The following is a 13,008-nucleotide window of genomic DNA, read 5'->3' as shown; positions in this document are numbered from 1 at the left end:
GATTTCCAGAATACAGGGCAGGGAGCGTTGCAATGCTGTTACAGTCAAAATAAATTAGGACAGCTATTTAAGATGTTAACGAAGCACGGGTATGGGCTAGTAAAAAACTTCTTAAGTTGGATATAGAAATATTCTTACCTACAGTGCAGTCAGGAGGATCCATGAGCCCATCACATCCATTGTCACATTTCCCAGTCTGGCTATTACATGACAAATTGAAACAATCGTTTCTACAGTTCAGGTAACAGTTAGGTCCCCAGGTGTCAGTGGCACATTCTAGGAATGTATTTGTGAAAAGCCAACAGGTACACACAAAGACACACGTCACAAGAGAGCATTTATAAATTACTTTTAAGTAATATATATTAATATATATTATATATTTTATGTCACAATTAAAAAAACAACAACAAAAAAAAACATGACTATAAATATAAATAAAATTTAAATAATCATCTTTTTTTAATATATAGCCTCCCCTGTTCTTTTTTTTTTTTTTTTTTTTTATAATAAAATTTTGAAAAAAAAAAAGGTTTTTTTTTTTAATAAATAAAATAACAGCTTACATATTTAATACTAAAAACTGTTGTAAATATGGAATTGGATTTTCAAAACCTTTTCTAGTTTTTTGAGCTTAACAGACGAACGGACGGACCACACAAAAGTAAAAGTGACCTTTCACCATCAGAATGCAATAATTTAATTATAACATACCCATTGTACAGCTTGGTGGATCACTAAAGCCTTGGCATGCCTTGTCACAAACACCAGTTATCTTATCACACGATTGACCATAACAATTTACACTACAAATGTTTGTACAGTTTACACCCCACTGACCAGCAGGACATGCTAAAGAAATTTTTAAAAAGGACACATAGCATGTTTATTAATAACAATGAGAATATTCTTTACATATTTTTGCAAACAATCAAAATAGAAATATACTTTGAAAAAAAAAAAGAAAAGTTTAACCTAATAACAGAACTCCAATGGAAAGAATACGAAATTATTAAAGAATGGATTTTAAAAAATAATCACGGTTCTAATTAATAAAATAACTTTCTGCTTCAAAGGAATGCACTTAGAAATGTGATTCTACAGTGTTGAATCAAGTGCAGAGAACTCATGAAAAAGCCGTTGATAACACTTTAATTTAATGAATTTATTTTTACCTTAAAAAACGTGTCATTAGGTGTCAAGGGTGAATATGTTCATGTATGTATGATCTAATTTTACAAATGAGCGAATCACCGGAATTGAGCGGCACCTTCGACATACACGTTGGTTGTGTTACATTTTACAACACTTCGCCTAAGCGCTAATGCTAACACGGAGTCAGGCTCTGGTTACGATTAAAAAAACAATGGTCGCTGACCTACTACGTCACGAACCAGTCTTACGGCCTGTGGTCAAGGAGGTCACGAATTGTGTTAGTTATCAAAAGTAGAGAGTGCAGTGTGTGATATGCCGAAAAGTTCATTAAAAGTTTCTCTGTATTGATCTAGTTGTTAAATTGTTTTATTCGATAATTACAGCGGAACCTCGGGACACCTAGATCTATGGAGAAGGTAGTTATCAGATAGTTATAAGTAGATATATATTAGGAAAGCTGTAACAATAGGCTAGATCTATATCTTTTCGTTAAATTTTGTGTTTTTGCAACCAAAATGGTATATATTTCTAACATAGATAACAAACCTGTTCTACAATCAGGTGGATCCATAGAACCAAAGCAAACTTCATTGCATGAGCCATCATCAAGATGACAGTTGTTTTGACAGATATGTGGACAAGTACGACAATCCGAATTACAGGTCCCAGGAGGACATTCTGTTTCAAAAAGGAAAAAAATTGCTCCATTAGGAGACCTCTTAAATACTAGAAGATCATTGTTGTATTATAAAGTATAAACGACTTACATAAGCAAAGTCTTCTGTGTTTTTTACAAAGCTTTTATCAACTCACTCTGTCCGTCTGTCTGTCTGGTAAAAACTGTGCACACGTTATTTCTCCCACACCCAATCTCGGATCAAGTTGAAAATTTAAACAATTATTTTTTTAAACCAAACAAAACATGAACCAAAAAAAAAATTAATTAGTCTATTTATTGCTCGTCATTAGTTATTTTATTGATCCAAGAAGGGAAATTATTCAGTTAGTATTATGCAATTATCTTATCTTATATAATACAGACGTTACTTCAAAAAAGAAGATTTTGTTTTTGTATTTGAAGATTATGGTTCAATGTTTTATGTATTATTGCTACTTTACTTATGAGCCTTCTGTCCTGAAGGCTTTCTAAATTTAGTGATTTTACTAAAGGTGTTACTCTAGTCAAATGTGAATATTCGTTTGTTATGAATCTCACTGCTCTATTTTGTGTCTGTTCTAGTTTCTTAATGTTTTCTTGAGTTGAGGGGTTCGGCTAAATATGTGAGGTTTGACTCCTTGGATAATTATGCACGTTATTTCTCACTAACGTTTTCTCAAATTAAGTTAAAAAATTTCTCACTAACCTTTTCTCACATAAGGTTAAAAAAAATTCCTCACTAACCTTTTCTCACATTAAGTTAAAAAATTTCTCACTAACCTTTTCTCACATTAAGTTAAAAAAAAAATTCTCACTAACCTTTTCTCACATTAAGTTAAAACATTTCTCACTAACCTTTTCTCACATTAAGTTAAAACATTTCTCACTAACCTTTTCTCACATTAATTTAAAACATTTCTCACTAACCTTTTCTCACATTAATTTAAAACATTTCTCACTAACCTTTTCTCACATTAAGTTAAAACATTTCTCACTAACCTTTTCTCACATTAAGTTAAAACATTTCTCACTAACCTTTTCTCACCTTAATTTAAAATTTCTCACTAACCTTTTCTCACATTAAGTTAAAACATTTCTCACTAACCTTTTCTCACATTAAGTTAAAAAATTCTCACAACCTTTTCTCACCTTAATTTAAAATTTTTCACTAACCTTTTCTCACATTAAGTTAAAACATTTCTCACTAACCTTTTCTCACATTAAGTTAAAACATTTCTCACTAACCTTTTCTCACATTAAGTTTAAAAAAATTCCTCACTAACCTTTTCTCACATTAAGTTAAAACATTTCTCACTAACCTTTTCTCACATTAAGTTAAAACATTTCTCACTAACCTTTTCTCACATTAAGTTAAAAAAAATTCCTCACAACCTTTTCACACCTTAATTTAAAATTTCTCACTAACCTTTTCTCACATTAAGTTAAAACATTTCTCACTAACCTTTTCTCACATTAAGTTAAAAAATTTCTCACTAACCTTTTCTCACATTAAGTTAAAAAAAAATTCTCACTAACCTTTTCTCACATTAAGTTAAAACATTTCTCACTAACCTTTTCTCACATTAAGTTAAAAAAAATTCCTCACAACCTTTTCTCACCTTAATTTAAAACATTTCTCACTAACCTTTTCTCACATTAAGTTAAAACATTTCTCACTAACCTTTTCTCACATTAAGTTAAAAAATTCTCACAACCTTTTCTCACCTTAATTTAAAAATTTTCACTAACCTTTTCTCACATTAAGTTAAAACATTTCTCACTAACCTTTTCTCACATTAAGTTAAAAAAATTCTCACTAACCTTTTCTCACATTAAGTTAAAACATTTCTCACTAACCTTTTCTCACATTAAGTTAAAACATTTCTCACTAACCTTTTCTCACATTAAGTTAAAACATTTCTCACTAACCTTTTCTCACATTAAGTTAAAAAAAATTCCTCACAACCTTTTCTCACCTTAATTTAAAATTTTTCACTAACCTTTTCTCACACTAAGTTAAAACATTTCTCACTAACCTTTTCTCACATTAAGTTAAAACATTTCTCACTAACCTTTTCTCACACTAAGTTAAAACATTTCTCACTAACCTTTTCTCACATTAAGTTAAAACATTTCTCACTAACCTTTTCTCACACTAAGTTAAAACATTTCTCACTAACCTTTTCTCACATTAAGTTAAAAAATGTCCACAATTATTTTTGGTTCCTAACAAAATATGAATCAATAAAAAAAAAAACCAATTAGGCACTTAATTATTGATAATTAGTAATACGTTCTTCTGTTTGATATCAAATAAGGTAAATAAATCCTACATTAGTTATAAATGTAGACTTATTCCCCTCATATAAGCCCTTTTAAATATTTGTTTGATATTTATTATGTTTGTTTTAAATATATTTAGTAAAAACGACTTTGATATGTTTTTGGTTTAAATAAGTGCTGCTTTTTTTTAATTTCAGAAAATATTTTTTATTCTTAAAAAAATGATACTAAATCTGGGTATCTCCTGAATTTTTTTTTTTTTTATTGAACTGTAGATATGGAAGTACGCAAGTTAAATAGTAAATCTATAACAATGAACGAATGTAAACGAAATCAGATAATGATAATGACTTTCACAATGTTACAATAGTAGAAATTAAGATGGTTAACTAGTAGGCCTATATTTGGTAATATTTGCCTTCAATGAAAAAAAAACATATTTTTATGTTAAATAAAAGAAAAAAAAATCAGTTGCTTGTGTAATTTTGTCGTCTGCGCTAGACCAGGCCGCAACTGGGTTTGAGAAGTCTTATCTTATCTTATGTAATACAGACGTTACGTCCTACGCGTGTTCCTAGCCTAATCTAGTCATGTGAAACAATGCTCCCATCTCTAATCTTTGGAATCTACGACACTCTCGACAGGTCTGGGGAAACCCACAATTCTCGACCTGTATGGTGACATGTGTGCACTACGCAAGACAGCAGGGTTTCTGTCTAGGGCTTTTGCAAGAGAGGATTGGAGCCTCTCAAGCCCTCACTCAAATGGAGTTTGATGATGGTGATGATGATGATGAAGACGCTGCCATTTATTATCGTCTACAGCTCTCACAAGAAAATGTGATTTGAACATAGTTTGAAAATTTTAAAAGCCTAAATTGTTGACATGTTTGTAGCTTATGCACTTAATACGCATCAGTATCATCATGAAATTGATTCGAACCACTAATATCTTAATATTGTACGCACCAGTATCATCACGTCCTTGGTACGCATTACTGGCATACTATCGGTATGCACCACTATCATCAAGCACTTTGAACGCACTTCTAACATCTCGCACTTGCTACGCACCACTAACTTCAAGCATTTGCTATGCACAAAAATCATCACGCACTTGCTTCGCACCACGAAGAATACGCAGTTGCTACGCACCACTAACATCACGCACTTGGTAGGCACCACTAACATCAGTTGTGTTTTTTTTTAAACCCCTAACCTTTCTATCATATAATACAATTATTCTATCTAGATCTAGTTATTCAACCTCCAAAATAACAGTACTCTCGTCTCATAATTATTATTTTGCAATTTTTAGATACATAGTCTAGAAAGATCTAGGTAATCAATCTATTTAAATGTACATAAGATAATTAAAATCAACAGACGTAAATTATTTATTTCTAGGGTTTTCGAAACATAAACTCAATGGTAACTATTCTATTTATTTAACAGATTAGCCTGAACATGTGGTTCTGTGATTAATAGCACATTATATTTCAAATCCTTAAAAGGGTATTGCATTATTTCTAAACTTTGAAAATTAAAGATCATTATTTTTCTAAGACAGAATAGATCGATTCGGGGCGACTTCCTCTACAGCTTGAAAAAGAGTTACTTACATAACAATTAATATATATATATATAAATATATATATATAGGTCGATGAATTGATTAATAGCGGATAAGAATTTCTTTCCTTTTTCCATTGTATATGTGATATATATAGGTCTGTGGATAAAACATTTTGCAGTACAACATGAATTTTATGAGTTTTCAAAGTTGGAACTATATTTAAAATGTAAATTTACCTCCATAAATTTCAACCTCACACAAAGTTACATATTTTCCAGCTCCGTCATCAAAAGTGGCAATAATGGTAACATTTGAGACAATAGTTTTTGAAATATCTAACACTGTGTAGATTGGTTCTCCAGTGTCTGATGTATCATCATAAGAAAAGCTTGTAGAGCCAAGTCCTCTTCCTTCTAAAAAAAAATGTTTTTGGCGATCTCTATTTTCTGGAAAAAAAATATGTTTATATATATATGTAGAAATATTTTTAAAAAATTTCAAGTTATGTATGCAATATACTTTTCCTATATAGGCTTACCATTTCTGTTAAATAGAACATATCTCGTAATTTCCTGAGCATTGAAACATACACTCCAAGTTGGGGAGGTCTCATTGTTTGTATGCGAGCAACTATTGTGTTCTAAATCTGGATCTGTGTTACCGTCAACAACCACACTAGAAGTCCAATGTATTGACAAAGAACTACTTTGCCATGTTTCATGTCGAAGACCTACATTACGACCTGAAATATCTCTTTATAAAAATACTATGATGAAATTTGTATATGAGAATCGATACAAAACATTTAACAATAAACTATATATATATATATAAAAAAATTTAATAATAAGAATTTGGATTCTAAAATGCTGCTAATCAAATCACAACTGAATTAACATCAAGATAATATAATAGAAGTATGTTTTTCTGCTTGTATAAAAATACCCAATTATATAGTAAAAATGGCAAGGTCTTCGATCTTGAAGATTAAGGATAAGTGCAGTGCTTCACATGACCACACAAACCCTATATGGCCGCCTTCAGTCGTGTAGCAACTATCGATCACCTCATAAAATGAGATGATTGATTAGGCGGAATATGTCGCCCCACACAGCAGTTTCCCCCTTCTCCCCGCAGCTGATATAGCCTAAGAAACGGTTATCGCCGATACAGTTAGTGACCAGCGGCATCTCTGAAGAAAAATCAGGGGCCGGTGACCCTTAAGAAGTATGCAGACCACAATTTTACACCATACAAGAGCATGCTATCCCGCTGATCCCAAACACAACCCCTTCAACCTGAATATTTTGCCACATCTAAAGCATACAAAGCCGTTGTCCGATGGAGATCTATTTAAGTGATCTGTCGCAACTCCTATGTATGGGCTTTTTCTTGGCTTCTTAATCAAATAGAACGAGCTACAACTAATTATATCAACTAAAAATTCCGAAATTCCCAGTCTTCACTGTGATTCCAAATCAGGTTTGGAAGCCAAGTCCTTCCACTCAGCCACCGCGCACCTATGTATTGTTATAGCTGAACAAAATATTTAATGGGGAACATAGGTGCTTTGGCTGAGCGGTAAAGCGCTTGGCTTCCGAACCGGAGACCGGGGTTCGAATCCTGGTGAAGACTGGGATTTTTTATTTCTGTGGCCTATGGTTAACAAGGATGTCATGTGGCCAGCACAACGACCAACCGCCTTTACTTTTCCCTAACTAATGTCAGGTACCCATTAGAGCTGGGTGGACTCAGGAGCGAACTAAAAAAAATCCAGAAATTTAAAATACCAGTTTTCACTGACATTCGAACCCACGACTCCGGGTTCGGAAACTAAGCGCTTTGCCACACGGCTATCGCGCCACCAAGAATTTAATAATCAAACTAAACTTATATTTGCAGTAGGTTTACCTCCATTAATATATAAAGAACATATTGACTGTACGCCAGCTCCCGATATAAGGACGCTTTGAATTTCTTTTGTCACATCACATTTGATATCCAGAGTTTGCTTGTTCACAAGATACAGTCTTTTATTGTCACATGTCAAATTTTGTGATGGTTGTGACGGACTTGTAAACTCAACATCAATGTACGACAGCAGTGCTATAGCGTTAGAAAAAAAAATTAAATAAAATTTAACCTTGATTAAAACGTACTTGCACAAGCATCACTAGGGTTGGTGTCGCGCGGTGCGGTTTGCTAATATGGTGTCACCTTCACCCATAAAATTAAATATTTCAAAAAAAAAGTATCCTTTTTTTTAATTTTTAACATGGAAAATTTTGTTAACTAGATGCTTATGTCGATTAGTTAAAATGAAAATATAGGCTAAAAAAAAATCAACTTTACTGTCGTTCCATAATGTGGTCTGCACCCTTGGCGCCTGACTAGCAAGCAGCAAAGAAACTGTGTATTTAAAGCGCCTTTTTTAAAAAACTTAACTCTTAAATTCGATTTACAATGTTTATGAAAAAAATTTGTTTAACTTTAATAAACAGATATTAAAAATGCATCATTTTCATAAAAAAAATTATTTAACATTTAATTACTTGCGTCATTAACAACTATACGTAGCTAGGTAAAGACAAAGGTTCGATTCCATTGTATAATTAGCAGTTGATTTTGTTGATCTAAGCAAGTTGAATCATTTCTGTCTGTAAGTTTGTCTAAATCTTGAATTGGCCTGACATTGTCTATTGTTGCCAGGTCCTCTGAAAAGATGAAAGCAAATTAAGACTTAGCTCGTTGCCACTGTCATTTTACTTCTAGGAAAATGTTGAATTCTTTAGGTATTTGATCTTTGCTTGTCGCACTCATAAAAAATCATAATTATCTTGATATATTGTCACGTAACAGACTAACTACCGGCAATAACCTTAGCAACTAGGTCCGCCTTTTTTTACCAGAAGGTTCTAACGAAAGTACTTTGACGTCAATTTTGATCACGTGATTGTGCGTAGTTTTGCCTGGGGAGCTTTAGAGCTGTGCACCTCTGTTGTAGAGAGGGTTTTTCCGTTGTAGAATTAATATATTTTTTTGAATTTATTTGCAAACGAGCTCAGAAGAAGATATTATTTTAATACAGTTTCATTTGGTACATTTTGTATATTATGAGTGATTCCTAGTTCCTGAATATAAAGTTTAGTATTTTGAATATCTAAAGATATTTAAAATCTACATAAGTATCCCCGGCATCACAGGAAGTTCTTTGAGTGTTTGAATAAAAGTCTTCAATAAACCAAAAGTGCATTGTCTGATCGACACAACATCATAGTAGCCTCAAGTCATCTTTACATTTGTACACTCGAAATAACAACACAGCGACATATAGACACCTCAATAGCGCCCTGTGATATATATAAATATTGGGTGAACTCTGTTTATGTGGCCTAGGGTTAACGAGTATGCCATGTGGCCAGCACAATGCCTTTACTTTTCCCCAACTAGTGTCAGGTACCCATTAGAGCTGGGTAGACTAAGAGGCGCCCAAAGATCCAGTCTTCACCAGGATTTGAGCATGGGCCTTCCGGTTCAGAAGCCAAGCGATTTACTGCTCAGCCACCGCGCCTCCTACAAGGTTCGACACCCGACTTGGGCAGAGTTGCGTTTACTGAGCGCCTAAAGGCAGGCACGGAAAACCAACTCCTAGATACCCCCTCCCCCCCACTGGTCCACAAATGAGATTGGACGAAAGCGCTCTGAGCATGCTATAAGCATGAAAGTAGCGCTATATAAAAGCTATAATAATAATACATATGTAAAAATCATTTTATAAATTTATATTCACAAATATAGTAATTGAAAAAATAGATCGACTCATTTGAAAATTACTCTAATAGAAGAAAGTGCATACGGTAGTATCTAAAGCAGGCATTTAATTTAGCGACATTCATTGCGTATTAATCTTCTTGTTCGACATTGTTTATCAGCGTCAAGTACCTTTATATTGTTAAAGTTTCACCTGTGTTGTTTTTTTTTCATCTACACTTTCTTCTCAAGACACAAACCTGGGGCGCCTAAGAACTAAAGCCGACCTCTCTCTCAAGCTGCTAAGAGCATTCATTATATACCTTCGTTACACTTTAAATCCTACTGTAGACGCGTCACTGTCGCTCAGTCTAAACAACTTTTCGAGCCAAATTTCTGATCTTGTCCTAACATATTATATTGCTTATTTATACACCCATAATAAAAATAACAAAAAAATAGTTGGCCTTTTGACTATATAGCTCAGGATACGGCCTTGTAAAATTAATATCGAAGGAATAACATATGATATAAAATATTTAAATAGCATTTGATGGTTACTCCAAATGAAAATTTAAAAAAATTTAAAAAACAAAATGAAGAAGTAAAATAAATACGTACGATACTGGCAATTTAACCCGAACCAGCCTTTCTGGCAGACTCCATTCTGACTGCAGCTTCCGTCGTTTTTACAGCCATTATCACAGTGACATTTGTAGGTATCGTTTGGTCCAAACCACGTGACTTTAAAGGACAGAAGAAAGATGACAGAAGCATATTTTTTTCAAGTAATCACCTCTTCGTTAACATTAAGATTTTTAGAGATGCTGTTGACCTAATGTAATTGATGTGAGCTAATGTGACCTGATGTGACCTAATGTAACCTGATATGACCTAATGTAACCTTATGTGACCTAATGTAACCTGATGTGACCTAATGTAACCTGATGTTACCTAATGTAACCTGATCTGACCTAATATAACCTGATGTAACCTGATGTGACCTAATGTAACCTGATGTGACCTAATGTAACCTGATGTGACCAAATGTAATCTGATGTGACCTAATGTAATCTGATGTGACCTAATGTAATCTAATTTGACCTAATGTAATCTAATGTGACCTTATGTAATCTAATGTGACCTTATGTAACCTAACGTGACCTCACGTAGCCAGTGGCGTAGCAATGTATCCGTAGGCCCGGGTTCAAGAATAACTTGGTGTGCCCCCCTCTCCCATAATAAGACGAATGTAGTTTGTGACAAACCAATTGCGTAGTCTTAATGTGTATTGGCACATTTACTATAAGACATTCCAATTCAAGTAGTGTAGCCTTTTTTTTAAGTAGGCCTAATTATGTCATTACATTTAATTCAGTTATGACTCCAACAAGTTATAGTATCATGTTTGTACAATGTCTAAACATAACTAAACGACTTATGAGTTCTATTTTCCATTATCCTATACTTTTAGGCGAGCAATTCTTGTATATATATATATATATATATATATATATATATATATATATCCTATACTCTTAGGCGAGCATATCTTGTATATATATTTATATCCTATACTCTTAAGCGAGAAATTCTTGTATATATATATATATAATATATATATTTAATACCAGGTGACTAAACCTCGCTCGGATGAATAAATTGCTAAGGAAGTATATAAACCCGAAGTCATTTTGGGGAATATTTTAGTAATTACGAAAATGAACGATTGGGTAAAGACTACTAATCTGAAGAGTTGCTTTTTTGTTCTGTTAGTTTTCAAAGTAATTGTACATGGCGATAAGAATAGAAAGTCTCTTAAGTTCCTCCAACAGTATAGAAAACCACAGCTCAAGTCGTAACGTTTTACATTGCATCTTTTGCGTAAAATTTTTTGGCTATTATTGACTTGGAAGAAAGTTTTGTAGTGTAACTTCCAAAAGAGGCAAGAGGGCCCATAAAAGAGGCAAAGAAAAGAGGCCTAAGGCCCAAGGATTCCTATGATGATAAAGCTAAAATTAAATAGCGCAAATTCTGAGGTTTCCTATAATAAAAAAAAGAGGATTCGAATAAGAGATTGAGCCTTTTCAAAACAATTACATCAATTATAACACCTCAGATAGGTCAGGGGAGGCGCTGTAGCTAAGCGGTAAAGCGCTTGGCTTCCGTACCGGAAGTCCCGGTTTCGAATCCTGGTAAAGACTGGGATTCTCAACTTCGGAATCTTTGGGTGCCTAGCTCTAATGGGTACCTGACATTAGTTTGGGAAAAGTAAAGGCGGTTGGTCGTTGTGCTGGCTACATGACACCCTCGTTAACCGTAGGCCAAAAAACAGATGAATTTTACATAATCTGCCCTATAGACCACTAGGTCTGAAAAGGGAACTAGTTAGGCCAGGTTCACATCTAACTTTGCATTCACTTGGATCTATCCTTTGATCTGCTGGACCGTTGGGGCACTACACAAGATCTGTCAACCTTCTTACTCCATTCTTATCTTTCTGAAAATATTGAAGCCTGCCTGGGTGGACCACTTCGGGGGCCGATTTTGAGTTTGTGTTTCCACACAAACTGTCTTTGTAACCTTGTTTAATAAGTTCTTGTTTTGTCAGTGACAAGAAAAACAAATTGTGTAAAATCTTGACCCAAGTGTGGTGTGGGAAAAATAACTTGTACAAGTATCGTACCAGACTGAGTTGAAGTGATATGAGTTGAAGTGATATTAGTTGAAGTGATATAAGTTGAAGTGATATGAGTTGAAGTGATATGAGTTGAAGTGATATGAGTTGAAGTGATATGAGTTGAAGTGATATGAGTTGAAGTGATATGAGTTGAAGTGATATGAGTTAAAGTGATATTAGTTGAAGTGATATGAGTTGAATGGAAGTTAATGGAAGTTACAGTAGTTGAATCTATTATAAGTGAAGTTTTGTATATCTTTAAGATTTGAATTTAGCAGTTTTGTAAATAAGAAAGTTGCAGAAATAACATTAAAGAAGTTTTGAAGAAAATACAGTAATCTTTCTTCATTGATTTATCTTTATTAATACAATCTCCGGCGTGTGATGATCCTGTTTTATCAACACATAATATAAGAAGAATTAACGGGAAGTAACCGAGAATTAAACAAACAGAAAATGTCACAGTGTACATACCAGACTGAGTCATAACTCTTTTGCAACAACTGCAGTACAACAGAAATACAAAAACACATTTCGTACTAGGTAAAGTCATTTCTCAAAAGAACGTATGTTGTTTTTCTATAAAGTGATATCCAAAGTTATCACCTAATGTAAGGCCCAGGCTACAGTTAACTTTCTATGTAAAGATAAAGCAGATCATTAATATGTTTTCAGCATTAAATGGGTGGTCTATCTAAGAGGAAGTAAAATACTTCACTGAGTATATCGATCTAAACTTGCAAAATAAATAAACCCTCTTGATAAGGTAATATCATCAACAATATAGAAACTCCATTTCATATTATTATTTTCGTTTGTGCAAATTTTATAGTAATGTACCCTCCAACTCAATCATTCTGCTCCTGGCAATCTGGATATTTGAGTGCTCTGCTCCTCCTAATGCTGT

The 13,008-nt window shown here is 33.4% G+C and overlaps 1 protein-coding gene and 1 long non-coding RNA gene across 2 annotated transcripts; both read right to left on the bottom strand.

Annotated features, from left to right (window-relative positions):
- Window positions 1–637: 637 nt before the first annotated feature.
- On the bottom strand, window positions 638–6,392 carry LOC106057777 (platelet endothelial aggregation receptor 1-like). Its single transcript, XM_056028528.1, has 4 exons — window positions 6,383–6,392; window positions 5,908–6,117; window positions 1,702–1,833; window positions 638–852 (listed from the first exon to the last, which is right to left on the bottom strand). The coding sequence occupies exons 1-4, from the start codon at window positions 6,390–6,392 to the stop codon at window positions 704–706; spliced, it is 501 nt and encodes a 166-aa protein (XP_055884503.1). The 3' UTR covers window positions 638–703.
- A 157-nt stretch (window positions 6,393–6,549) lies between these two features.
- On the bottom strand, window positions 6,550–12,761 carry LOC106064683 (uncharacterized). The gene is made up of 4 exons (XR_008778240.1): window positions 12,576–12,761; window positions 10,043–10,165; window positions 8,224–8,385; window positions 6,550–7,777 (listed from the first exon to the last, which is right to left on the bottom strand). It is a non-coding gene; the product is annotated as an uncharacterized LOC106064683 (long non-coding RNA).
- Window positions 12,762–13,008: the final 247 nt, after the last annotated feature.

Source organism: Biomphalaria glabrata, chromosome 5 (genome assembly GCF_947242115.1).
Source record: "Biomphalaria glabrata chromosome 5, xgBioGlab47.1, whole genome shotgun sequence".
Lineage (NCBI taxonomy): Eukaryota > Metazoa > Mollusca > Gastropoda > Planorbidae > Biomphalaria > Biomphalaria glabrata.
This window is presented reverse-complemented; position numbering and strand designations above follow the sequence as displayed.

Coding starts and splice junctions, on each gene's coding strand:
- LOC106057777 (XM_056028528.1), bottom strand. Junction 1,834..5,907: donor TGAGGTTGAAATTTATGGAG/GTAAATTTACAT, acceptor TTTTTGAAACAG/AATGTCCTCCTGGGACCTGT. Junction 853..1,701: donor TCCACCTGATTGTAGAACAG/GTTTGTTATCTA, acceptor AAATTTCTTTAG/CATGTCCTGCTGGTCAGTGG.